Source organism: Rhinichthys klamathensis, unplaced genomic scaffold (genome assembly GCF_029890125.1).
Source record: "Rhinichthys klamathensis goyatoka isolate OS25496 unplaced genomic scaffold, OSU_Roscu_1.1 h1tg000253l_1, whole genome shotgun sequence".
In the NCBI taxonomy this organism is placed as follows: Eukaryota; Metazoa; Chordata; class Actinopteri; order Cypriniformes; family Leuciscidae; genus Rhinichthys; species Rhinichthys klamathensis.
The window spans coordinates 565,025-592,283 of record NW_026606775.1 but is presented as its reverse complement, the minus strand read 5'-3'; the positions used below and the strand labels follow the sequence as shown (position 1 = coordinate 592,283).

General features: G+C 39.6%; 1 protein-coding gene and 1 long non-coding RNA gene across 2 annotated transcripts in view; one reads left to right on the top strand and one right to left on the bottom strand.

The window, feature by feature from the left end:
* The window catches only part of LOC130101159 (uncharacterized), a 54,810-nt gene that overhangs the window by 19,578 nt on the left and 7,973 nt on the right, over window positions 1–27,259 (bottom strand). The window lies entirely within an intron of this gene.
* Window positions 2,943–26,611, top strand: LOC130101143 (gastrula zinc finger protein XlCGF7.1-like). Its single transcript, XM_056266731.1, has 3 exons — window positions 2,943–3,137; window positions 25,163–25,361; window positions 25,657–26,611. Exons 2-3 carry the CDS (start codon window positions 25,277–25,279, stop codon window positions 26,580–26,582), a joined length of 1,011 nt encoding a protein of 336 aa, XP_056122706.1. The 5' UTR covers window positions 2,943–3,137; window positions 25,163–25,276; the 3' UTR covers window positions 26,583–26,611.

Here is a 27,259-nt window from a genome sequence, read left to right as displayed (position 1 = left end):
GGTCCATTTTGGTCTCCGAAACGATCCATTTGCCTTTGCAAAGCTGTGAGCTTCTCCATGATGTTATCCATATAGTGGTTCATAGACCCAGTCTGAGTGCTGACAGCTCTGCCCACTGCTTCAATTATGACGGGCAGCCTTGTGGAGCTTTGGACAGCTGTCGCCGCCTTCTTAATTCCTCGATAAACCAGGGCAATGCCTGATCCAATCAGCAAAAAACCTGTTATCATGGTTCCGAATAGGTAGATATCTTCAATGTCCTCCACGGAAAGAGCCGCCAGACACACGACCCGCCACCTCTCCCACGCGTCCATCGTGTAGCCAGCTGCGAACGTTCCGGCAGGGCTGTCAGGTTCCCCCGAACCCAAGCTTCTCGTCGAGAAGATGGTGTCAATTGCATTGAGAGACCAGTTGATCAAATCCATAATTTCTTAGTTTTGGAGAGCAGTGCGGAGAGAGTCTCTCAAAGTACAAGACAGTAGACTAGACGAGACGAGAGGAGCAAAGCAGGGGAGGTAAGGGAGAGGAGGGGAAGAAAATGCGACCGCCTTCGTTGAGAGCCAAACGAGAAGAGGTAGCGTTCGAACGTATATTGCAGCCCATTTTGCCTACTTCTATCGGACACTTTATTTGCTGCTTTATAAAAGTTTGATAAAATTTCAGCAGGAAGAGCTGTCACAGCATAAGCCATGTTGATACCAGAGCCCAGATGAAGTTTGTTTGTCGGACGTAGCGACAGTAACTAAGGGGGGCGGGGCTTAGCCAAAGGCGAATTCATCCGTCAATCCACACAAAAATCTTTGATCAAAATCTGAAAATGCTCCTCCCCTCTGCAATGACGGACCTTCTCTGATGAGGTTATCGAGTGTGCGCATGTGGGAGGCACCTGTAGCAGCAGGGGTGGTAGCCATGGTAGCGAGGGGGAGTGACAGTCGCCCAGCCAATCATTTAATTCGTTCTGAATGGAATAATTAGCTGTGTTTATTGCAGGCTTGAGAGGACTACAGACACTCGATGTTTATACTCTCCTTTTCAGAGTACTTACATTTTGAATATGTATTGGTTTATAAAGACAGCTTAAACAAATTTGGGGAAAAGTTTTTTCTTTACAACCCCTTACTATCAATATTTTGACATTTGGGCATTAGCATGAAGCCAACGACCTATGTCTCCAAACTTCTGACGGTGGTTTCGTCTCGATCGGTCTAACGGTTTCGAAGATATTGGCAAATGTTTTTTAAGCGCTAAATCACGCTACACAAACCGTAAGGCAAAACCTAGCATGGGTGGTATCGTTGGACTCGGCAAGGATTTGGGAGTCTAACGAGGTGAGTCTTGTAAGAATAAGTAGGCCACACCCAAAGTTATTGCATTATAAGCTATTGGAGATTTTTTTTTTTTTTTTTTTTTTTTTTTTTTTTACTTCTCAGGCTCCTTTAGGGCATCGTGGTGATGACCCATACCGAGTTTCATGACAATCCGTTTATGTGTTCATAAAATACAGCACAATACAGCACATACATATAAAATTTTGGTCACAAATGAATGGCCACTTTCTAAATAATAAAAGTATAGGGCTTCTACTAATAATTCAATATTAAAGGTGCTCTATGGAACTTTTAGCGGCCTCTAGTGGTGATGTTTCAGATTGCAACAAGAGCGCTCGTGCTCGTGTGCGATCTCAGGAGCGAGCATTCACTACCGGCCACACGGAAACATTCAACGCAACGGCGAAAGCATCACACAACATGCTGGAAACTCATGTAAACTCCCACTGCAACAATAATAGGCTACTTTTATCAGCTTGACCTTGAACTAATGCTCCATGCTCATACCATGATAACGTTACATTGACTGCATTTAGCCGACATGTGATGTTATCTAGCATAGCCTACGGCATTTCACTAACTATTCGTGTATCTTTCACAATCAACAATGTCAACATAGGTGAATGTATAATAATGATAACGAAAACGGTTAGTGAACTAGACTGAACAATGTCAGTGTAACAGTAAGACAGTAGGAAGTAACATTACTGTACTGACCATGTCTGGAAATGTTTATTATAAACAATATGATAGTGGGATGAATTACGTTATAGCGTACGATCTATAACGTAGATCTAGTACATAAAACAAGTATCCTAAAGCACCTTTTCTTATCCTGGAACAGTCTTTTGTATTCATTCCATGTCTCATGTAGTTTACCTTGCTATTTCATTTGAGTTTACTAATAATTCAAAAGCTCTGCCTATGTTGATCCGTGCTTTCGTCCTGAGTCGATCAGAATCACGTTTGGCCTGACGAGCTTCAGCAGATAAAACTTTGTTTTGTTTTTTATATTTATGTGGAGTTAGTGTTGGAGTGTGTGTTGTGCTGGAGGCAGGTCGTTTTTGGGTGTTATCAGACTCCATGTCGTCAGCTGCAGTGCCGTCGGTCGCATAGACTGTATATAAGGAGAGCGGCTCGGGAGCGCGCATGCACGTCACATCCGATGGATTTCGCGGTAAATCCGACCCGGAGACTTCACATATAAATATGTATATTGGCCTTCAGAGGTAATACCAAAACCCGACAAGTGGATCATTGTAATGTGTGATTACAACCCCTTCACACACAGGCAATAAAAAAAGGATTCATTTTAGAAGAAAAGTTCCATATAGCACCTTTAAAAAAACCAATGCATTACATCATTAGCTTTTATGTCGATGCACCGATTCGAATCGGTAAATCTTACCATCCCTACTATGGGCTGGTGTGAGTGAGTGCAGGTGGGGCTAATTTTCATATTCATAGAACCATGTACTAAATGAGACAAGGATGTGGAGTTACATTCAATCTATTTTAAGGTGTGCAGAATTTAAAAAAAAAAAAAAAAAAAAGCTCAAATATGTCATTTTGGTGATCAAATACAAGTTTTAAAGGATAAAATTATTGACAGGGGGACTTTAAGAATATGCGGCCCCTTTAAGAAACATGACTCGCTGCGCATTGAGGATGCGCAGAAGAGAGAAGCGAGAGAGACGAGACGAGCTGAATATTTCACCAGTCGAGGTTGAAAGTGACACTGTTAACGATCGCGAATGAAGGACAAATGTGGAATATTTTCTTCGGATGCCGTATATTTCCAGTCTGCAGGTGAGAGATGTTACCAGATTACAGAGTTTAACATTAACCAGCTCCTCGAGTTTGTGTTTTTAAAGGGATACACAAAGGAAGATATTTTGAAGAACGATTGGAAACAAACTGTGGGGCACCATTGACTTCCATAGTATTTTTTTTCCCTACTATGTCGTCAATGGTGCCAAACAACTGTTTGGTTCCAATCGTTCTTCAAAATATCTTCCTTGTGTTCAGCAGAAGAAAGAAACTCATACAGGTTTACAACAACCTGAGGGTGAGTAAATGATGACAGAATTTTAATTTTTGGGTGGAGTATCCCTTTAGGGCCAATAATGAAATGCGTTGTGTGTCCTGGTTTATTAATATTAGAGTGTAATAATATGTTGGTACTAGAGTGTTTTTTTTTTTTTTTTTTTTTTTTTACAGACTCTGTTTAGGGCTCCAGATCTAATGGTGCGTTCTATTATTTATCCGTCTCGGAGATCCGAATCGGAAGACAGACGTTGCCTAGCAACACGCCCCCTTTCCTCGGATTTCTCCTCTCGGACGTCGGACAACCGTGAGGACACCGAGCAAGAATTCCGTTTCGGAATTCAAGATGGCTGCGCCCTGTGTGAATTGTAAGTGAATTGTTTTCATTGTTTTTGAACCGCTTTGGTATTTTAAATGACGAATATAATCACTCGTATTACTGCGTCCCCTGTAGGTATGGGAATCGGTTGTTGTGAGTGCAATTACTAACGTTGCTAACAGAAGATTAACATGAAAACATTAAATAAAGTGAACACCTGAACACATTTTCATTATTAAATAAAGTGAACACCTGAACATTGCAGGTGAAGCACATAGTTATTTTGGAGCGCCTGGTACTTGGCCAATGCTACCATTACAACAGCTTTCCGGGTGGCGTCCATTTTTTTCTCCGACTCGGACGCGCAAAACATAATAGAACGCTTGAAGTGTGGACGTGACGTCATATCGAGGTCCGAGTCGGTTCGTTGGCTATAATAGAACGCACCATAACTGTTTTTATTAAGAACCCTGTTGTAGCCCATAACTGATATTTAGGGGCACAGCTTAAAGCTGCAGTCCGTATCTTTTCCTCTTTGTCGCCATCTCTCTGTTCGAAATCTGTAACTGCAGTGATTCGCGGAATTATTATCTTTACGTGGGTTGTAAATCGGCATGAAACAGCGCGGATGAACACAGTGTTTTGAGGCGAGTGCTGCTGTCAGTCACCGCGCTGTGTGGATACTGTCATACAGAATCACAGATTCACTTTTTGAAAGTTTGACCAACATAAGAATTTTCATAAGAAAATGTCTTCTGAACAAGTAAGTAAAATCCATTTTTGTTCTGACCAACTAAGGGGGAAAAAGCATTCGACATAAGTTTCGTTAGATTTAATCAACGCGATTTACAGCAACCGTGCAAATTATAGCCTACTTTGTTCTCAAATTGTTCATGTTAACAACATCAGCATTGCGTGACTAATGTTAAATTTAATGTGTTTTATGGTTAGCAGCGTAGTTCAGAATTCATATTCTCCATAATAGCAAAACGAGAAAGGCACAACAAAGGAAACTCCATAACTGTGTGAATTAAGAAAACGTACTGTTACACGATTGAACTATTGAAATGTCTTACTTGTTCAGCAGCAAAAAGCCGTCTCTTCTTCCGTTTTGAACCCCTTCTTTGAACTTTGAAAAGTTCACGCACTTTTCAAAAGCCCCGCCGATGTTTAAATCCTTGTGTTCGCATGAGACGGTTTCTTTCTCTTTCTCTAGCCACCTTAAATCCGAAGTACGAAGTCTTTTGGGTTTTATAACTGCTGAATCTCCAGTTGACACTGATGATTGTTGTTTGGATCTTTCTGGATGCCATAAGTTTAATTATGTAAAGTGCTGCGAGAAAAGTCTATACATCTAAACATCTCCTCACGCGCAGTATAGCCGGCTAGCCGAAACTCCTTCTTTATGTGTACGGGTGTGACGTCATGACGCAAAGACATGCTCGAATTTTCCGCGGAAACCCACCAGTACCACTGGAATTAAAATCATTATTACAAGCTAACCGTTTTGAATCTAGCTATGGCAAGCAGATAGTTTTGACCACTGGCAGAATAAGTTTTTTTTAATATAATTATTTTGGATTATTTTTAACTTTAAATCAACCTGCAACGCAGTTATTCACATTTCCCCCCATTTTGACTGTATTACTGACAAATGCCTTGGTAATAAATTTACTTAAAATAAAACTGTATATTGTAATTTCTGTACGTTAAGTTCACAGGGCTCCGGACTAACATTTGAGGGCAGCAGCACCAGAGCCACTAAGTTCTGGTAATACTGTGGAGCTGACAATAAAGCACTGAGCTTAATTTGAGGTGTAGATAAAATTAACTTCAATTATTATCATTCATAATGTCATATATTAATTTAAAAGCAAAACCAGGGTAAAAATTGATATGGGAGTGAAAATAGCTAAAAGCGGTCCTCAGCAACCACCTACATAATTACGGTAATTTAATATTTTTAAATTTTTTAAATAAGTGTGACTTTTCCTAAATCTTGAAACTTTTATTTTTATAAATAGGGACAATCTTTGAAGGATGAACAAAAAAATGTTTTGGTCATCACATTAAAAATAACATTTAAATATGATTTGCGTTTTGAAGTGCTGGAAAAAGGATGTGTAGTACTTGTAAGCGTTTGACTATTTCTGTCACATACCATAGAGTTAGTGTTACTACACTAATCCATGGTGAATGTTGCTGATTTGGGGACTTAACCTTCTATAACTTGTTCATTCATGGCACAATGTTTCTCCTGGTTTCCAGGTCAGCACTGTTTGATCTGATATGGTTTATAACGGAGAACTCTGCGCAAAATCTGAATGTTTCTCACTGGATCTCGCAGCGATGTTATTAATTGTGTGGCAAATTCAATGCATTTCTTCACTGGATCTCCCAGCGCTGTGTAGTAACGGTGTCGCGTGATCGAGTAGCTTGCGGCGCTGCACTGTCTATTATTGGTCAGAACTGCATGTGTAGCGCAGTTTCAGTCCTCTTTCATTTAGTTTTCCATTTAATGCCGGGCAACATTGTGGTCGCGCCAGTGCAACCTATATAAAATTTTAGTCGCACCAGCAGGAAAAATGGTCGTAAAATGCGATCATTTGGTCGCATGTCTGGAGCCCTACTGTTGACACCAATAAAATGTGTTTGTGTTAAATTACAGTATAAATTACAATATCTCGGACATCACCATAATGAATGAGGGGTCGCGCATTGACGTCACTTTCCCGCCGAAACACGGCCATTCTAAGTGCAGTGTTTCTAACTTAGCGCATTCGTCGCTATTTAAGTGACTTTTTAAGCGACTTTTCAGACCCCTTTGCCGACATTTTTTTCAAAAAAGCGCCTAGCGACAAATCTAGTGACTTTTTGGACAAATTTTAGTTATCTCCAAATGTTGCCAGTACTGTCCTGCGAGCGAGAGGTCTTGATTTCTCCCTGTGTCGAACCTGTTTAGTGCATGGCTGTGAGGAGGAGCAGCACATTCTGCACACGGCAGCTGACCGACGTTAGGGCCCTATAAAATCAGTTTTATTTTTTCCCAAATTCTGTTTTTTCCGTTTTAATTTTTGCAAATTCCGTTTTTATCATTTTAATTTGGGGGAATTCAGTTTTTTTTACCCTTTACTGTTTTTTACTGTTATTTTAGTTGTAAAAAGAGTGTGCTTTTAATGTTAATGATTAAAATGTACACAAATAAAATAGGAATGACCTTAAATTTATTGAGGTAACAGACATTTACTCTTACTTTTCAGCACAAATACTGCATGATGCAACATAACACTGCACTCTAAGTACTTCAAGTAACAACAGAATATGGTTATGAGCTTTAAACTGTCCAGTAAAATAAATTATATTAGTTTATTAAATAAGTCACACTCTGTCTCTCTCTCGCACACTGTCGAGCGCGCTCTCGGACACACTCGGTCTCTCCCGCGCAGTGTCACTTCGCTTTTGTCCAGTCCGGCGCATCATAGACAGACGTGCACGGAGGGGATGGGGTGTGTGTGTGTGTGTGTGAGAGAGACGTGTGAGTGACAGAGAGACGGAGGGAGAGCAGGGAAAGAAAATGCAACTGAAAGAATACGCTGCGTGATTTAAATAGCGTTAAAAAAAATGAACGAAACGCAATATGTGGCGGCCGGTGTTGATTCTGTGGCGCACCTCCATGAATTAGTCTGTGTGGGAAACACTTCATAAAAGTCACGTGCGAACTGCTCGGCTCTAGGGCTTGGCGTCGAGTTTCTTAACTTTTTCGCCGACGAAAGCAGAGCCGTGGAGAGCCGCTTCGCCATGCTTTAATTGTTTTGATGCTGTCATTGGAGCTGAAATAACGGGGTGGAGGGGTTGTTGCCCAGATTTGCTTCCCCCTGTCTGCATTTTCCCCAGACATATGCTCTTCACCCACACAAAAACAGAATTTCATTCCAAATATGTAAAATTCCGCGAAATTCCACGTTAACACTAGATTCGGCGTTAATTGGCCAATTCCGCGATTCCGTGATCGCGGAAATTATAGGGCCCTACGACGTGAATGAGCAGCACTGTTTAATTTAAAAAAAAAAATTACACTTATCTGCTCTTTTCTTTTATATTTAAAGAATTTTGTTTGGCCATTTTAATTTCCAATCTTTTCTTGTGCTTATCGCTGTCATGGTTCTGTCACTTCTGCTTTTGTTACAAGGTCTGTGTGGTGACAGAGCTATGACATTTCCTGTCTGTCTCGTGTTTATGTTAGTCTAGTTTCATGTGAGCACATGGCTCCTGATTATTCCTGTGCCATGTGCTTTCTGTCTAATTGTTAGCTCCTCCCTACTCGTTATCTGTTTAGTAATTAATATTCCTCACCTGTTGTCTCGTTACCCTCCTGTGTGTGTTTCCTTTATTGAGAGTGAGGAGTCACGTGCCGATTTGGGCGGGGTCTGAGCCGGTCGGCCATGATGGTAGGAGACGCTATCGGTTGCCAGGGGCAACGCCTTCAGAACTTCACAGAGGCGCGTCTAAACATTCCAGAAATAGCGAAAGAGAGACAGCGCAGCTTAGTATTTGTTTACATTTTACATTTTACCGATACGCCGCAATTTCTTTGGCAGATATGGAGAAGGAAGAGAAATTAAAGGGGTTCTATCGGGAGAGACTAAATAACAATGCTAGCCAGTTTAGAGAAACTGCTTGTCAATAAACTGACAGCAGCAACAGCAAACAAAGCCTGCTTTCAAAAGCAACACATTTCAGCACAGTTCGCCTTTTATTTAACACAAACGAATGAAATTAATACTCTGTTATTAGGGCTGGGCGATATGGCCAAAAAAAATTATCACGATAATTTTTTTATATCAGTCGATATCGATAATTATCACGATAAATGTCAAATCTTTATTTCTTTCAAGTTTAATGGCAGATTTTTGCTCCTAAGTGAAAGTTGTAGAAACCAGTGTGTTAATTGTGGTTTTAAACTACTCTTTATTGTCAGAACATATCATGACAAACACTTGCCAAACATATATTTCTTAGTTTCTGCATGTGCTAAAGGGGGATATTGTTTCAAGTCTTGAAACAGGTTTGTGTTGCCTGACTTTGATGGCACGTATCTTCAGCACAGTTTGCAGTGCAGGCTGCAATATTAATATTACATGTTTTATCTCGAAATGCATATTTAACAGTGAGTTGACAGTAAATCTGCATCCTAACTCAAGCTAATACTATGTTAAATTTATGTTCATTAACAAAAACAGTAACATCTGTTAAAAAAAATTTAACAACCACATTTTTATTTGGTAAAATGTAATAATCTGTCTGTTTGAGTTTTATTAAAATTAACCATTGGTTACCCAGTATAATGCATTTAGATCATGATAACCACAGATAAAACCAGGCATAGCCTATAGCACCTCACTATCATGGCAAAATTTAACTTTGTTTTTTTATGGTATTTGTATGAAAAACAGTAGCCTAAATACATGATTAAATACTGTAATTATATTCCATTAGTTCTTTAAATACATTGTCTACATTAATAATAATACAATACAATTCAATATGTATATCCAACATTTCATAGTGCAGCTAATATTACTAGGCTAACGTTACAGTAAATCCATGGTAAATGGATTCAGTATCAATTCAGATTGTCTGTATCGTTGCGAACAGTGTTTCTCCTGTTTGTCAGCGCTATCATCTGCCTTTAAACTGGTTTAAATCATAAATCACCGAGTCATTTGTGTTCTTCGCTGAATTCACTGGATCTCGTGAGCGAGCATAGACAGTAAAAGAAATGGACAGAGCGATCTCATTGGAACTCAGTTGAGACAGTTGAAGCCCACTTTTAGCGATTTTTGAGAACTTCCGTTCCTGACGCGCAGACTCAGACCGACTCAAACTAAGCTTGATGACGTGAGCAACCTGTCTGACAGACGTTAATCTTCTAGTAGCTGTGCGTGAAAACTGCCAACGTTAATCTTGCAGAGACGGGGAACTTGAGCAAAGAGTTCTTTGGCGTGAGTGAGCAGGAGTAAGTATCCCGTTGCTTTTATGGACTCATTATCTATGGGCTTCTCCCTTGACGGGACGTCCCCCCGATTGCCTGCGAGCTTCTCCTGCTGTCTGTACGGTAATTTCTGTACAGCGCGACAGAGAGTCGAGTGGTTATGACGCAATCGTTAGCCTATTTTTACTAAATCTGTTTCTACGGGGCCATAATGTAACATAGAAGGTAATGGAGCCCTTTATACATTGTCGTGTTTCTTTAGAAATAAATAATGGACAAATGGAGTCTTTAAACGCCTCAGATGTAAAGTTATTCGCTGTCAAAGTGACGCCAAAATGACTGGGAGTCAATGGAAATGCTAACGCAAGTGAAGTTCTGCTACAACATGGCGGCACCCGGCCGGCTTCAACTTCCGGTCGATGGATTACCCCCTTGTGAGCGAGACGAAATGCGTCTGCTCTAGTGAGCTCGAGCTGCCGTTTGGACTTTGAGCCGAGCGGATAAACGGTCCGTGAGGCGCGCGCGGTTCAAATGAGTTTTGTTCCGCTTTTGGCGCATAAACATTATCGAACATTTATCGACCTCTTGATATCGTTTTATCGAGAAAAATTATATCGCGATAATTATCGTTATCGTTTTATCGCCCAGCCCTATCTGTTATTCAACTAGAGTTGTTTCATTTGTTATAGATATATCTGTACCGTGAAATGTTTTAAAAATACACTTTTTTTAATGACGTACGACTCGCATTGACAGGGGAATGTCCGATCTGTTCGCTTAACGTTGCACGGCAGGTGCAAATGCATGTATCTGATTCATATCAGATTTATTTCCACATATGAATGAGGCCTGAATGAAACATCAAGTATGACTGAACTCTCGCAGTTTAACGTTACAGGTTTGGGGGTTTCTAAGTCTTGCACCCAGCCGCAACAGACTTGTTCAGCTTCTAATGACTTAAAGCTTCTGAACTCTTGCATTGTGTAGGCAGTAACGTTAGTCACTGATACCATAAACAAACCAGGTAATTAACTATGTCAGCGTATGTGAAAGGTGGTAACGTTAGTGCTTTGGGTCTTTCGTCCATTCTGTAGCAGGTCGTACGGGTCCATGTTGATGTCAAGTAGTTTCTCTAAATAACGCTGCTTGGTGTTGTTATTTAGTCTCTCCCGATAGAGCCTCTTTCCTTTTGCTTCCCCCTTCTTCATTTATTCCCAAGAAACTGTGCCTTATCGCAAAAATGCAAACAAATATCAAGCTGCTCTCTCTCTCTCTGTCGCTATTTCTCTCGGTCTCACGGTCGAAGTAACCATGACAACGGATTGCGTATCCTACCAAGATGGCGAATCCTTCCCACAATGCAACGCGGAGTGATACGCGTGACGTCATCTTCTCATTCTCAATAGCCTCCTTTGTGTTTTCAGTCCGGTGCTGGTTCGTTTGTCTAAGTTCCTGTTTCTTGTTCCTAGTGTTTTTGCCTTGTTAGTATTTGTTCTGGTTTTTCCCCCACGCGGGAGTTTTGTTTGTACTTTGTATTTTTGTTTAGTTGGTTAATTAAAATCTTACCTTTGTTTTCCTGCAATTGAGTCCTCGTTTATGTTTCCTGATTATCACGTGACAGTCACTTGTTATACTCACTTTCACAGAGCTTTAGTTCATCCAGTTTCTGAACTCTCAATTCAGATAATTTTACACATATATAAACATTTAGTGATTCACTATATCATAGTTCTATTTGTTCTATTGTCTGACAAAAAAGTATAAAGGAAATGAGAACAGCTTTGTTTGTTGGACATTCTGCTATATTAAAATTCAGTATGTGAGCATGAAGTTGGAGAGAAAACGTATTAGGCAGGCAGAACGCAAGTACGACGTGATGACGTCATGGATATGCTAATTGGTGTATGGCGTTATATAGCGGCTTTCAGGGATGGCATTAGCTACTTTCCTTTGAAAATAATTGGGAACTCAACTCAGTGGCAAAAGAGCTGCTGCGTGACTAGATTATATACTGGAAACAGTATAAGATTTTATACAGTATATTTTAACAGAATCGAATCTAGATTATCTTTGCTTGTCTGAAACCTGGCTCCAGGCTAATTCACCACCAGCTGCAATCATGGTACCAGGCTACCAAATCTATAGATGTGATAGAGTGAAATCTAAAGGAGGCGGAGTTATGGTGTATATAAAGAACAGTATTCTGTGTGAGCCTGTGAGGAGATAAACTTGGCAAACTGTGACCTAGAATGTATTGGGCTAAAAATCATTTTATCACCACAAATGTCTTTTAGCCTCATTGTAATTTACCGCCCACCCAGCTCAAATACTGATACTGATTTCTATGAAAAGTTACAAAATATGCTGACAAATGGCAATTTTGATAAAGAGGTAATAATAATAGGGGATTTCAATGTCAATTGGGAAGATAGATCAGCCAGAAAAAAAGCTCAAACAAGTAGGCTAACAGGTCGCTTTGACCTCACACAGGTAATTAAGGGCCCAACAAGAGTAACACAGTCCACCAAAACCCATATTGACTTGATATTTAGCAACAGACCGGAAACAATCACAAAATCCCTCAACATGATAGACTGTCTGACCATTATCAAAAAAGAGATTCGGTGTCTCTACTGTTAAAGAGCAGGAATCATTTAGAATAGCCTACCTAACAAAGACCAAGAACATTTCAAAAACACAGTGAATAATTTTAATTGGGATTCTTTGTTAACTGGAAAAGATGTACATGAGGGAAGCAAGACACTTTCAAGTAAACTGCAGTGCAGTCTATTATTAAACAATTCACTTGTAGGTTTACACATAGGAAAAAAAGAAGTAGTCTTCCATGGATTAATGCAGATATCCTGAAAATAATGAAAGAGCGTGACCTTGCACTAAAACGGGCTATTAGAACAAATATGTCTCATGATAAAGGCAAGGCAAGGCAAGTTTAGCACATTTCATACACAATGGTAATTCAAAGTGCTTTACATAGAATAAATAAAATAAAATAAAAAGAAATAACAATAATTAAAACAGTTTAGAATAAAGAAATTAAAATAATCAAAACAAATAAGAATAATTAAAACAGTTAAAGGTAGGGATGCATCGATCCGATACTCAGTGTCGGTATCGGCTCCGATACTGCCATTTTTGCCGGATCGGGTATCGGTCAGAGGAGGCCGATCCAAATCCGATATTGTGCGTATTATTCTGTGTTATTGTTAAGCCCCACAAAAGGCACAAAAACATTATCAAGTACCATAAAGTTTTCGTGCACTATCTTATAAGTGTTCTGAAGCCATTATATAGTATAATGTGAGATAAAAATTAATATTTAAGTCATTAAATTCAAGACCTCGTAAACTTTTTCCCTCCGCTGCGGCTGTCAGTCATTCTCCATTCAGCATTTAACAGCGCGTCGCGTTCTGTTACGACAGGCAACACGATGAAACTCTCCAAGATCAAGATGATTCAATGTTACTATTATTATTCTTGATCTGTAGATAAAGGTCTATGGTTTAGCATAAAACAACTTTATATTGCTGGACTTTATTGCTGTAACTAAATCATGTTACTTTCTACCGGGCGTCTGTGTAGCCTAGAGTCAGAGAGCACTATAATTGTTCTTCACGCGCACAGTAACTGAAATTTAAAACTGTTAAAAGAAAAGGCTCAATAAACGATTGCATAGATACTGTGTATAATACACTACGCATCGATATGTCTTTCCTTTGTGCTTTGAACTGTTCAATGCGGATTCGACGCGCTGCGCGCTGTGACTCCGTGTTGCTTCAAGCGCATCATTCTGCGCTCGGGATGCGCATAAGCGCTGTGTGCCACACAGTATTGGATCCTTTCATAATCATATAATACTACTTTTGCGCAATGAAAGATTATTAATAGCCTTTCTTGTTCTGTCCTATCTATCACATGTTGCTGCCTCATTAAACAGCTGTGCTATACATTTAAAACATGTCTCAATTTTATAGTAGCCTATACAGGCTATATATAATAATTTATCTTTTTGATTTTTGTTATCTTGTTTTTCATGAATGTATTTTACAACAATACAAAGAGCAATGTGTAATGTTTGACCAGATTTAGTGTTACACTTATTGTCTCTTATTTGTTCCCCTAAATTTTCTTCACTAAATGTTCAGATTTTATACAATTATTGTGCACTCATGATTTTTCTAGACTAAATTGCACTGCTGAATTATCCACTAATCTAGTTTATTATAGCATTTTTGTCACAGATTATGATCATATATTTTTTGGATTTGTTGTTTTTCTTTAAAATTAAGTTGTCTGTGTTAAGTAGATTGTGTTTAACACACAAAAGAGTGATTATCAGTTCAACACACAGAGTTATAGAAATTCTACTTGATTTAAAAAAAAAACTGCACTGGTATCGGATTGGTATCGGTATCGGCCGATACTCAGAATTTTGGGATCGGATCGGATCGGTTTTGAAAAAGCGGTATCGTTGCATCCCTAGTTAAAGGAACACTCCGACTTTTTGGGACTTTAGCCTATTCACCTTATCCCCAGAGTTAGATAAGTCCATACATACCTTTTTCATCTCCGTGCGTGCTGTAACTCTATCTGACGCACCCACTGCTAGCCTAGCTTAGCACAAAGACTGGATATAAATGGTTGCAGCTAGCATACTAATCCAAATAAGTGACAAAATAGCGCAAACATTTTCCTATTTACATGTTGTGATTTGTATAGTCACAGAGTGTACAAAAAACAAAGTCACATGAGACACATACATATTTTAACCGTATAAATACTGGGAACTTTATTCTCTGAAGGAATAATAAAGTTGCAATATTTTTCAGGTGATAGTATGCTGATTTAGTTATTGCTTTGACATGACTACTGAAACTAAGGTCTGACTCTAGAGACACACCAAGATTCCTGACTTGATTTTTAGTTGTTAGACTAGGGATGCACGATATATCGACCACATATTGATATCGGCCGATAAATGATCTTTTTTGATGTTATCGTTATCGGTCCGATAAGAAAATTGGGCCGATATATCAAAGCCGATAGATAATTTACTTCAGTTGAGTTCGTCATGATGGTTCTGAATGATTGGATTCACTTCGAAAAGGAAGATACAGTTCAGTGCAACATGTGCAGCACAAATTTGTCACATAGGGTTCATAACATTATAATAAAAACACGCAAAAGAATGTTGTGAATTGTTGTTCGCCAGTGTTTCAGCGCGACGAGCGCGTTGTGGCGGAAAGAGCGCGTCTATGGAGTTTAGCCTTCATGACAAGCACAGTCAAGTTCTCTTGAGCATTCCCAGCATTCTGCGCCATTGTAAGTTGTAATATGTTTATTTTGTGTATATATATCTGATTAATCTAATATAGGATGCGTTTGGTTGAGTTAATGAACGATGCAGTAGCGCTTCATTGTACCGGTGATCATCTTTGCTGTGATCATCTTTGATCATTTTAGCGTTGCGCAGCTCAAACAGCAATGCACATTTATAACTATAATTGGGACTGTCATATACATGCCATTATAATGAGAACACTATTGTAATAAAACGTTGTGAATTCTCTGTTTAGTTGCCGTTTCAGCGCGTTGTTGTGAGAATAGCGCGTCCAGAACAGGGATTAGCCTTATGACCAGCACAAGTTCGATTGTGCATTCACGTCATTTTGCGCAGATAAGATGTAATATAAAGTTGATGTAATATAAATATCTGATTAATCTCACATATGATGCGTTTCGTTCGTGGATTTAAACAACCTGCTAGAAAAGTTCTTCAGTTTTTGCCGGTGCTCGTTCTCTTCAGCTTCAGCGCGCACAGATTAAACAACAATGCAAAACATTAAAAGCTATGATTGGGACTGTCATACAATTATAATTGTATTCACTATTGTATACATTTGTAAATTCTTTGGGTTTGCATTCTTCCACAACCGTTGAGACTTGAGTTGATTAACCTTCTAGCAATCAACCTTCACTTCAGCTTCAGTACGCGCAGCTCACACAGCAATGTCATTTGAAACAGTAACTAAGCTATTAAAGATGTTTACTATCAATGTAATATTAAAAATGTTAAATTTTTTTCAAAAACATTGCGTTATAATTAGGGCCGGGACTCGATTAAAAAAATTAATCTAATTAATTAGAGGCTTTGTAATTAATTAATTGAAATTAATCGCATTTTAATTGCATAAATATTTGACCTGAGAACAGTGAGAAGTAATTTTTTTCACATGGATTTTTAGTATACTATTGAATAATGACTGAATACATAAGCTTAAGGTTAAGCAACAAAATAGTTTATTTTTGTTCAACCAAGTCCAGCAGACCAGTGCAATTTTTGCCATTAGGCCTAAGTGTAACAATAGCATATTGCTACACTACACTAATGGTGTGTTCACACCGAACGTGAATTTAATTATTTGCGCGAGTAGATTACATACAAAGTCAATGCAAAGACGCGAATAGACGCATCATTCGCGCCGGGCGTTGCGAATGACGCGAATTGGGCGACGCGTTTGCCGCGAATGTCTTCCGCGCAAGTTGAAAAATTTGGACTCGAGCGAATGTTCAAGCGTCTAACAACTAGACGCGTATTTGACGCTCTATTCGCGTTCGGTGTGAACACACCATAATAGCAATAGCGAATTCCTTGTTGCATAGCTTGCACACAACCATGCTCTTATCGACGCTTCCATCCATTCGCTTTTTATAACAAAATTTCCCATCCACCGGCCAACCAAAGCGATCTCGTCAGCTTCTTCGTCATGAACGCTTGGGGCGCCAGTATAATCGGTCCGCCGAAACTCATCCAGTGAGAAACGTTCCGCGGTGCAAACCTAAGTGTGATTAAAATAATTTGTGTAATTAATTAACGCGTTAAAGTTTGTAATTAATTCATCTTAATTAACGCGTTAAAGTCCCGGCCCTAGTTATAATTAATAACTAACATTATTTTGTTCTCGTATTATTTTCATCAACGATATGGTTTGATTAAAATATTTTATTCTTATTGTCCGTGCGGAGGCGATTCCATTTTATTGATCCATGGGACATGCATTTTGTTTCTTTATATGCAGCCCAATGTTATGGAATGACTTGTTTGCATTATTAATGTATTTTATTTTTTGTTAGGCAATAGATTTTTTGATAACACTTTACAATAAGGTCTCATTTGTTAATGCATTAACTAACAGAGAGCAATAGCCTGTGTTATTGTTAGTTAATAAAATATGTGCGTTCATGTTAGTTCACAGTGCATTGACTAATGTTAGGCTAACAGATACAACTTTCTTAAAAATGTTTTATAAAATTGTTGGGTCATGCTAACTAATGTTAACAAAATTAAAGCTTATTATAAAGTACTATTTTTTAATAAAGAAAGTTGTCCATTATATGAGTGTAAAATTTATTTTAAAAGTTAAGGAATCTTACACTGGTTCAACTAGGCTATACTGTATTGTATAGGTTTGATTTATGTTAAAAGTGTTTGAGACAAGGCTTTTAATGGTGAGCCTTTTGTTATACAGGCTATCAAAGTATATAAACATTTTAATTTAGATTTATCGGCCAATATATCGGTTATCGGCTTTCAAATGTAAAGAATTATCGGTTATCGGTATCGGCCAAAATGTTCATATCAGTGCATCCCTATGTTAGACCCCTAGCATCAAGGTATGCATTCACCTTGAGAACTTCCTCTTTGTTTCCAAACGCAATGAATTCAGTTTTGTCTTTGTTTAACTGAAGAAAGTTTTGGCACATCCAACTGTTTACTTCATCAATGCATTGGCACAGGGAGTCAATGGGGCTGTAGTCGTTAGGCGATAGGGCTAAGTAGAGCGGTGTGTCGTCTGCATAGCTGTGGTAAGAGATTCGGTTCTTTCTCATTATTTGGCTCATTGGGAGCATATACAGGTTGAACAGGAGTGGTGCAAGAATTGAGCCTTGAGGGACTCCGCATGTCATGGGTGTCCACTCAGACTTATGGTCTCCTATTCTCGCATAATAACCTCTCCCTTCTAAGTATGATCTGAACCATTTTAGGACTATCCCAGAAAGCCCCACCCAGTTTTCCAGCCTGTCAAGAAGAATGTCGTGATCGACAGTGTCAAATGCAGCACTGAGGTCGAGTAGTACTGATAATTTGCCTGAATCAGTATTTAAGCGAATATCGTTTATTATCTTTATGAGCGGTGTCTCTGTGCTTTGATGCGATCGGAATCCAGATTGAAAATTGTCAAAGTATCCATTCAAGCTTAAGAATTTGTTCAGCTGATTGAAGACAACTTTTTCAATGATCTTGCCTATGAAAGGAAGATTTGAGATCGGTCTATAATTGCTTAATATAGTCTTATCCAGATTGCTCTTTTTCAGGAGGGGCTTGACAACTGCAGTTTTCAGGGAGTTTGGAAAACTACCAGAAAGAAGTGAGGCATTAACCACTTTTAGGAGATCTGCTTCTAAACTGTTTAACACACTTTTGAAGAAAGATGTGGGAAGTGCGTCAAGGGCGCAGGTTGATGTTTTAAGGTGCTGCATGGTTTCTTCCAAAATTTTGCCATCAATTTCTTTGAAATCAGACATAGTAACTACATTCTCAGGTTGTGGTCTGATCTGTCTGACCCCCGTGCGGCTCAATGATGTGCTGATCACCTTTCTGATATTATTGATTTTCTCAGAGAAGAAAGAAGCAAACTCACTGCACTTGCCGTCTGAGAGCATTTCACTGGGAATCTGGCTTGGGGTTTTGTCAGTCTCTCTATAGTAGCAAAAAGAGTGCGTGTGTTTAAGTTGCTGTTTATAATATTTGAGAAGAAAGTCTGTCTAGCTTTGCCTATTTCCATATTGAAAGCATGGATGCTGTCTTTGTAGATGTTATAATGGACTACAAGTTTTGTCTTCCGCCACATGCGCTCTGTTTTTCTGCATGTTCTTTTCATATTTTGCACAGCTGTTGAGTTTCTCCAAGGTGCTTTTTGTCTACCACTATTCTTCCTGACTTTCACAGGAGCAATATAATCTATTACACCTTTAACCTTTGAGTAAAAAGAATCAAGGAGAAAATCAACAGAGTCAGCAGATATGCTTGGTTTTAAAGATATAGCCTTCATAAATAGCACACTAGTGTTCTCATTTAAGCATCTCTTTTTGACAGACACAGATCTAGCTTCAATGGCAGGAGAGATCAATATATCAAAGAAAATACAGAAATGATCAGACAGTGCTACATCCTTAATAACAATCGATGAGATGTTTAAACCCTTACTGATAAGTAAATCTAGAGAGTGTCCACGATTGTGTGTGGGACCATGTACATGCTGAGTCAGATCAAAAGTTTTTAAAACCCTTTTGATTTCTTTTGCCATTGTTTTCTGCATTATCTATGTGAATGTTAAAATCTCCAGTAATAGCAAAACAGTCAAACTCTGAGGAAATTGTTGATAACAGTTCTGTAAAGTCCTCAGCAAAGGCTGGAGAGTATTTTGGAGGCCTGTAAATAATGATAAGTAAAATGCGTGGGGCACCTTTTAACACAATACCCATATATTCAAAAGAGGGGTAGTTACCAAATTATGTTTGCTTACATTGATAGACATCTTTAAAAAGAGCAGCTTCTCCCCCTCCTCTCCTAACAGCTCTGCGGACACTCATAAAAGTAAAGTTAGGAGGGGCTGTTTCATTGAGGACTGTTGCACTGCAGCTGTCTTCTAGCCAAGTTTCATTTAGAAGCATAAAATCCAGGTTGTATGTGGTTTTTAAGTCATTGACTAGAAATGATTTATTTTTAAGTAAGCGGATGTTTAAAAGTGCTAACAGTTTTACTTTTTGTTACTTTTGTCATACACTCAGCAAAAAAAGAAACGTCCTCTGACTTTCAACTGTTTTTACTTTCAGTAAACTTAATGTGTGTAAATATTTGTATGAACACTAAAAGAGTCAACACCATAAGACATAAACTAAAAATGTTTCACAGACATGTGACTAACAGAAATAGAATAGTGTGTCCCTGAATGAAGGGAGGCTCAAAATCAAAAGTCCAGTCAGTATCTGGTGTGGCCACCAGCTGCTTGAAGTACTGCAGTGCATCTCCTCCTCATGGACTGGACCAGATTTGTTAGTTCTTGCTGTGAGATGTTACCCCACTCTTCCACCAAGGCACTTGCAAGTTCCTGGACATTTCTGGGGGGAATGGCCCTAGCCCTCAACCCGCGATCCAACAGGTCCCAGACGTGCTCAATGGGATTGAGATCCGGGCTCTTCGCTGGCCATGGCAGAACATTGCTGTCATGCAGAAACTCACGCACAGAACGAGCAGTATGGCTGGTGGCATTGTCCTGCTGGAGGATCATGTCCGGATGAGCATGCATAAAGGGTACCACATGAGGGAGGAGGATGTCTTCCCTGTACCGCAAGGCATTGAGATTGCCTGCAATGACAACAAGCTCAGTCCGATGGTGATGTGATATACCGCCCCAGACCATGACGGACCGCCCACCTCAAAATCGATCCCGCTCCAGGGTACAGGCCTCGGTGTAATGCTCATTCCTTCGACGATAAACACGAATCCGTCCATCACCCCTGGTGAGACAAAACCGTGACTCATCAGTGAAGAGCACTTTTTGCCACTCCTGTCTGGTCCAGCGAAGGTGGGTTTGTCCCCATAGGCGGCGTTGTTGCTGGTGATGTCTGGTAAGGACCTGCCTTACAACAGGCCTACAAGCCCTCAGTCCAGCCTCTCTCAGCCTATTGCGGACAGTCTGAGCACTGATGGAGGGATTGTGTGTTCCTGGTGTGACTCGGGCAGTTGTTGTGGCCATCCTGTACCTGTCACGCAGGTGTGATATTCGGATGTACCGATCCTCTGCAGATGTTGTTACACGTGGTCTTCCACTGCGAGGATGATCAGCTGTCCTTCCTGTCTCCCTGTAGCGCTGTCTTAGGCGTCTCACAGTGCGGACATGGCAATTTATTCCCCTGGCCACATCAGCAGTCCTCATGCCTCACTGCAGCATGCCTAATGCACATTCACGCAGATGAGCAGGGACCCTGGGCATCTTTCTTTGGGTGTTTTTCACTGTCGGTAGACAAGTCTCTTTAGTGTCCTGCGTTTTTCGAACTGTGACCTTAAATGCCTACTCTCTGTAAGCTGTTAAGGTCTTAACGACCATTCCACAGGTGCATGTTAATTAATTGATTATGGTTAATTGAACATGCATGGAAAACATTGTTTAAACCCTTTACAATGAAGATCTGTAAAGTTATTTGGATTTTTACAACATTATTGTTGAAATACACAGTCCTGAAAAAGGGACGTTTCTTTTTTTGCTGAGTTTAGTTTGGCGTGTAATAGGCACCAGATTAGATGGGTTTGCTGTACGGCTTTTGAAGGCCTTACACTTTCTATCATGTAATCGAACAGCAATAGAGAAAGATACAGGCACACTGAGTTCCCGCTTGTTCTGTAAACATTTGAGAAAGTTACTGTTATCATAGCGGTTACCCGGCACATATCACTGAGAGCTGGTATCAGTTGTTTTTGGTTCACCTCGAGCCGATGGAGGAGGGTGTGGGCCCTGGCATTTTTGCAGAGGCCGAAGAGCTCTCACAAGCAGGGAGCGAGCTGGGCCCGCAGGCTTTCGTGGTTTTGGGGCCTGCCGTTTTTTGGTTGATGTCTGGGGGCTTGCAGATAGTTTGGTTCCAGCAAACACCAGTTTTTCCATTTTCTCTGAGAAGCACAAAAGATGCTGTGGAGATGCTGGAGATAGGGATAACGTGTCTGGTGAGAGGGTAGAGGCTGGAGGGGGCTGTTTCTCTGGTGTTATTGGAGGCTGTAAAATGCTGTCCTGGTTTTCCAGCAAGTCATCCTTGGGTGCTGAATGTTGGAGCAGTTCTAGTATGTCACAGTCTGTCTGTGGTGAGCTCTGTGGGCAGGGCTCAGCTGAGATTGTGTCCTTGAGCAGAGGCTTTTTTTGCTGAGTGGTGTTATCATTGTCCTTGTGTGACGTGTCAATCGCATGTCCATCCAGGTGATGAAGTGAAGTCCTGTGGTCATTCATACTGTGTCCAGGTGTGTGTGTGTGCCATTCAGGTTGAGTGTATTTGCACACACTGCAGAAGGATGATTGAGGGAGAAGTAGATATTGTCCTTTAGCACTCTTGAACCAAGTTTGTTTGGGTGGAGTCCATCCTGTTGAAACAGTTGCCTCTGACTCCAGAAAAGATTGAAGTTGTCAATGAAGTTTACTCCTTTTATATTGCAGTTTTTTTTGGAGCCATGTATTAAGCCCAAGCAACCGTGAAAATCTGTTTGTTCCTCTTGCTGGGAGTGGTCCACTGATGAATGTTTGTACTTTCAGTCTTTTAAGTGTTTCAAAAAGTTCATTGAAATCCTTCTTAAGGAGTTCTGACTGCTCTTTATGAATATCATTTTCCCCACATGAATGATAGGTCGATTTTCAGTCTTATGTTTCATCAGAATGTTCTAAAGTTCCCTATTTACATCATAAGTCGTTGCTTGTGGAAGGCAGCACGTAGTTGTATCCCTGCTACTAATGTTTCTGATTATCGAGTCACCCACTATCAGAGTCCTGTGCTCGGCTGCGCTCTGAGCTAAGTGCCGCTGTCTGCTCGACCTTGAGCGCCAGTTAGCAGTGTTAGCTACTGGCTGATTCAGTCTGTGTTAGATTAAATATATTATAAATCGTTTTTCTGCGTGAGAAATACAATGTGTGGCGGGAGTGCGTGACAAAAGACCGAAATGAGTGACTGTCATGCTCAATGCGTGACACTTGAGAGCCCTGGGTGTGTGTGTGTGTGTGTGTTTAAATGTGTGTGTAACTATACACACACACCCCATCACTGAGTAAGTCTCTCTCAGTTAAATGTATGTGTTAATGTAGGAGAGAGAGAGAGCACATGCATGATATGAGTAGCCTATTGCAGATTTGGGGAGGGCCCATTCACTGGACCTTTTCAGGGGCCCAGTCATTTCTGTGGGCGGGACTGGTTACAGGTGTACTGTTATTAAAGGGGTCATATAATGCCATTTTCATACAAGTTAATTTGATTCTTTAGGGTCTAAATGAAAAGTTTGTAATATACTTTAATTAAAAATTCTCATTAGTATTGTAAGAAAACACTAATTTTACCTTGTCAAAAACAGCTCTGTTTTCAGCACGCCGTTTCTGTGCATATGCCTGTAAATGATAATAAGCTTCGCTGACTCCGCCCCTCTGTTCTACTGGCTGACAAAGCACGTGGAGTGTTGCCTTGACAACAGTTGAGGGTATATTTTGGAGAAACAATGGCAGCGGGAGTCTCTGAGGACACATCTGTGCAACCGTATCAGTTTGAACCGGAGTCACACCCGGAACAAGATGACACCCGCAAAGAAGTTTGACAATTAAGGCTTGAACAGGAAGTTTCTGAATGGTTGGTTAACGTTATGTCACTTTGATCTATCTTTGTATGCACTGGCAGGGTAGAGTAACTTACTGAGATGTACAAACGCTATGTGTTTACTAGGGATGTGAATTTCTGCCAAAAATGACATTCGAAAATCGAGGAGCAAAAGTCGATTATCGTTCGAAAATCGGAAAAAAAAACGGGAGGAAAAAAAACGCACACTCACAATGACAGAAAGGGAGGCCAATTTCATCTTTAGCGATTTGTCATCAAACAAACTGTTTATTATTTGAACAATTAACACGTTTTTGTCGTTTTTTTTAACATACCGGTAGTTAACATAGAAGAAAAAAACAATAAGCATGACAGTCCGTTTTTGCATCGCCAAACCAAATGCTTGTTTAGATAAAAAAAATTGTCATAATGATTTTATGAAACCTGCATTGTTACTGCAAAAGCCTACTTTTTAAACAAATTAGTTTCAATCAAAACTATTTGTGTGATGCCACTGCGCAATACACACACACATTACCGCCGGATGGCGAGTGTTCATTTCATAAACTGTGGACAATAGTAACTTATTTAATGTAGCCTATAAATGAATGTATATGTCAAAAAAAAACGGATAATGTCATCATACTTGTAGTGCTATCGTCGAGTAATAATCTGTTTGGTTGTAAAATGTATTACCTGAATGCAATGAACTAGAATGTATCGTCCTGTGGAATCATTCATTCACAGACAGCATACGAAGATGTTCAACTAGAAGATCTTCATCGCTGGCAAAAATATGATGCATTTGCAGATTTGCTTTCACTAGACTAAACTGTAGGTCCACGGCCACTTCATCCAACGCTCTTGATGTTCTTAAATCTTCCTGTTACGACTCCGAGTCGAGTGTGAATTGAAAGCGCTTCAGACGATTCAGTGCCGAACCGATTCAGTGCCGAACCTTCAGACGAACCGATTTAGACAGATCTGCCAACTTGTTTGATGAAGTCTTTGAACAGAATCGACTCAAAAGAGTGATTCATTTGTGAATGGAGCATCGCTCATGCCCATAAAAAAGACACGGCGCGCTTGGAATAAACTACGCATTTAACAAAATGTATTGCATTAAAATAAAGTAAGGAGAGGAACGTCGTCCAACGTAGTGAAGTAACGTTAAATGTAGCCTACTTTGTTACTACCATAGACGGTTACTACCATAGACAGTAAAGGTTAGTCTACCCACCTCTGTTGGGCGCAGAGTTAACGGTCACGACAATGCTCTTCTGTTGTTTGTTTTACACTATGTATAAAACACTGGTATCCTAGATCGCGCAGGAGGGGGTTTCATTAATTTCATTACCTTGTGTCCCTGACAGGAAAATACCCTGCTGCGCGATCTGTGACAGTAGGCGCGCCGTCAATTATGTCACATTGGAATTGCGCGAAAATATAACGGTATTCGAATAAGCAATTTTATGATCGAATTTCGAACGCAGTTCGACTATTCGAAGATCGCGACTCATCCCTAGTGTTTACTGATGTATACGTACTCAGTTTGTAATAACACAATAACCATAACGCGTTGATCATTACAAACGTTGGATTATGAATTATATTGAGAATGTCGTATAGAAAACATGCAGTAATGTACCCTGCACATCAAAATGACTGTTTTCGTTATTACACCCAAGAACAGAACACCACAATCGCTTAGACGCCATTCTGCTCCAGCATATCAACAATAGCGGACTAGATGACAGCTTGCTCAGGGCTGGTCTGTGTTGAAACGCTGCTGTCAATCAACAATCGTGGGAGGGGCGTCCGTTTTATTGACGTCACAAAAAACGAAACGGCTCAATTTGAGGCAGGGGAAAACATAAAGGAGATTAAACAAAAACACTGGATGGATTTTTATCATTATTTGATGGTTGTGTACAGGCACTGCCAACACACATTTCAGTACAATCAACTTGTAAAAGTGCATGTACCATTATATGACCCCTTTAATATGCACTGTCCTGGTAAATAAAAAATTCAGTAACTTCTCTTTTTATTTGGCAGATCTGGTGTCCATCCCACAATAATTCACCAATAAATACTGGGAATATTCACATCATCCTACAAGAGAAGGACAAACTCCAGGAGTAGCAGCTGAAATCTGTGTGACTGTTAAAGATGGAGTTTATTAAAGAGGAGATTGAAGAGATGAGTGATCCAGAACCATCCAGAATAAAACATGAAGATACTGAGGAACAAATAGGTTGGTGTCCATTCTTGATTCTTCATTGCTTTGGTAGCTGTGAAATGATAAGCATATGAAGGAAGAATTCTATAGAAATGCTTATATTATTTTAATTGTCATATTTTATGTTCTTTTCATAATTTTAATTTTCATAATCATAATTTTGTAGGCTATAACAGTTGTCAAACACAATTTTGATCATTTTAAAAAGAGAATGACAGAACTTTGGCACATCAAATGTCTTGCTCTCTGTTCCTTTCTGCTATTAAATCAGGGTTCACTTAAACTGATTCTAATTTTATGTTTATTTTAGATCGGATGGAAGTGAAAGAGCAAAGACAACAAATGGAGAAAATTAAGGAGGAACATCATGACTTTAAAATTCAAGAAACAAAAGCCAAAAAGCTGCACACCTGCACTCAGTGTGGAAAGAGCTTCAGTCTAAAAGGAGACCTTAACGTACACATGAGAATTCACACTGGAGAGAAACCGCATACATGCACTCAGTGTGGAAAGAGCTTCAGTCTAAAAGGACACCTTAAGACACACATGAGAATTCACACTGGAGAGAAACCGTATACATGCACTCAGTGTGAGAAGAGTTTCAGAGATTCATCAGCTTTCCGTGTTCATCTGCTCCGTCACTCTGGAGAAAAACCATATAACTGTGATCAGTGTGGTAAAGATTTTCATTCGTCATCAAGTCTAAACAAACACCTGAAAATTCATTTAGACGAGAAGCCTTATGTTTGTTCTCTCTGTGGAAAGAGTTTTTCAAGAATGGATCATTTTAAACTGCATCAGAAAACACACAATGAAGTGAGAGATTATATGTGTTTTGACTGTGCGAAGAGCTTTACTTCATCAAGTCATCTGAAACTGCATCAAAGAATTCATACTGGAGAAAAACCTTACAAGTGCTCATATTGTGACAAAAGTTTCAGTCATTTGGGAACACTGAAAACACATGAGCGGCTTCATACTGGAGAGAAGCCGTACCACTGTACTCAGTGTGAGAAGAGTTTTATTTCATCATCAAATCTAAAGAAACACCTGATAGTTCATTCAGATGAGAAGCCTTATGTGTGTTCTCTCTGTGGAAAGAGTTTTTCAGGGCTGGACAGTTTTAAACTGCATCAGAAAATACATACAGGTGTGAGAGATCATGTGTGTTTGGACTGTGGGAAGAGCTTTACTGCAGCTGCCTGTCTGAAACTGCACCGAAGAATTCATACTTGAGAAAAACCTCACAAATGCTCATTTTGTGACAAGAGTTTCAGTCAGTTGAGATCACTGAAAACACATGAGCGACTTCATACTGGAAAGAAGCCCTAGTACTGTACTCAGGGAAGGGATGGGTACCAAGAACCGGTATTTTTTTTGGACTGGAACATAATTGGGTCAATACCGGACTACCGATAAGCTTAAGGACAAATTATATTTATACATACAAATTATATACATATATACTTGCTTAAAAATTAAATAGAAAAAACATTGTGTCTTAAAAAAAACAGTTGAATTGTGATTGTTTAATGTATAACCTTTACTTCAGCATCGATTCTGAAAAACACCTGGGGCCAGTTGCACCAGCTGGACGTTCATCCAGTCGTAAGACTAAGCTTAACATAAAATGCATTTTTTAAGTCCTACATAGAATTAATAAATGTTGCACCATCTGGGTGTAGCGCATGTCTGAGACTAAATCTTACGCCTAGACAAAGGTAGGTGTAAAGTGTGAAGTCTAAATTTGTTTCCATGGTGAAAATAAAGATGAAAGAGTAATTAGAGATCACACCAATCCTCTAGATATACATGGAGACAGAGAATGTATTGAATGTTTTGTTTTCAGAAGGGTTGAATTGTTAGAATTAACCAATTAATTAGCTGTAATTTTTCATCTATAATTTGTAACC

Excerpts from the sequence above, each read along its gene's own strand:
- LOC130101143 (XM_056266731.1), top strand. The coding sequence starts at position 25,277 with ATGGAGTTTATTAAAGAGGAGATTGAAGAGATGAGTGATCCAGAACCA. Across the intron at positions 25,362-25,656 it reads AGATACTGAGGAACAAATAG|ATCGGATGGAAGTGAAAGAG; the intron begins GTTGGTGTCCAT and ends TGTTTATTTTAG.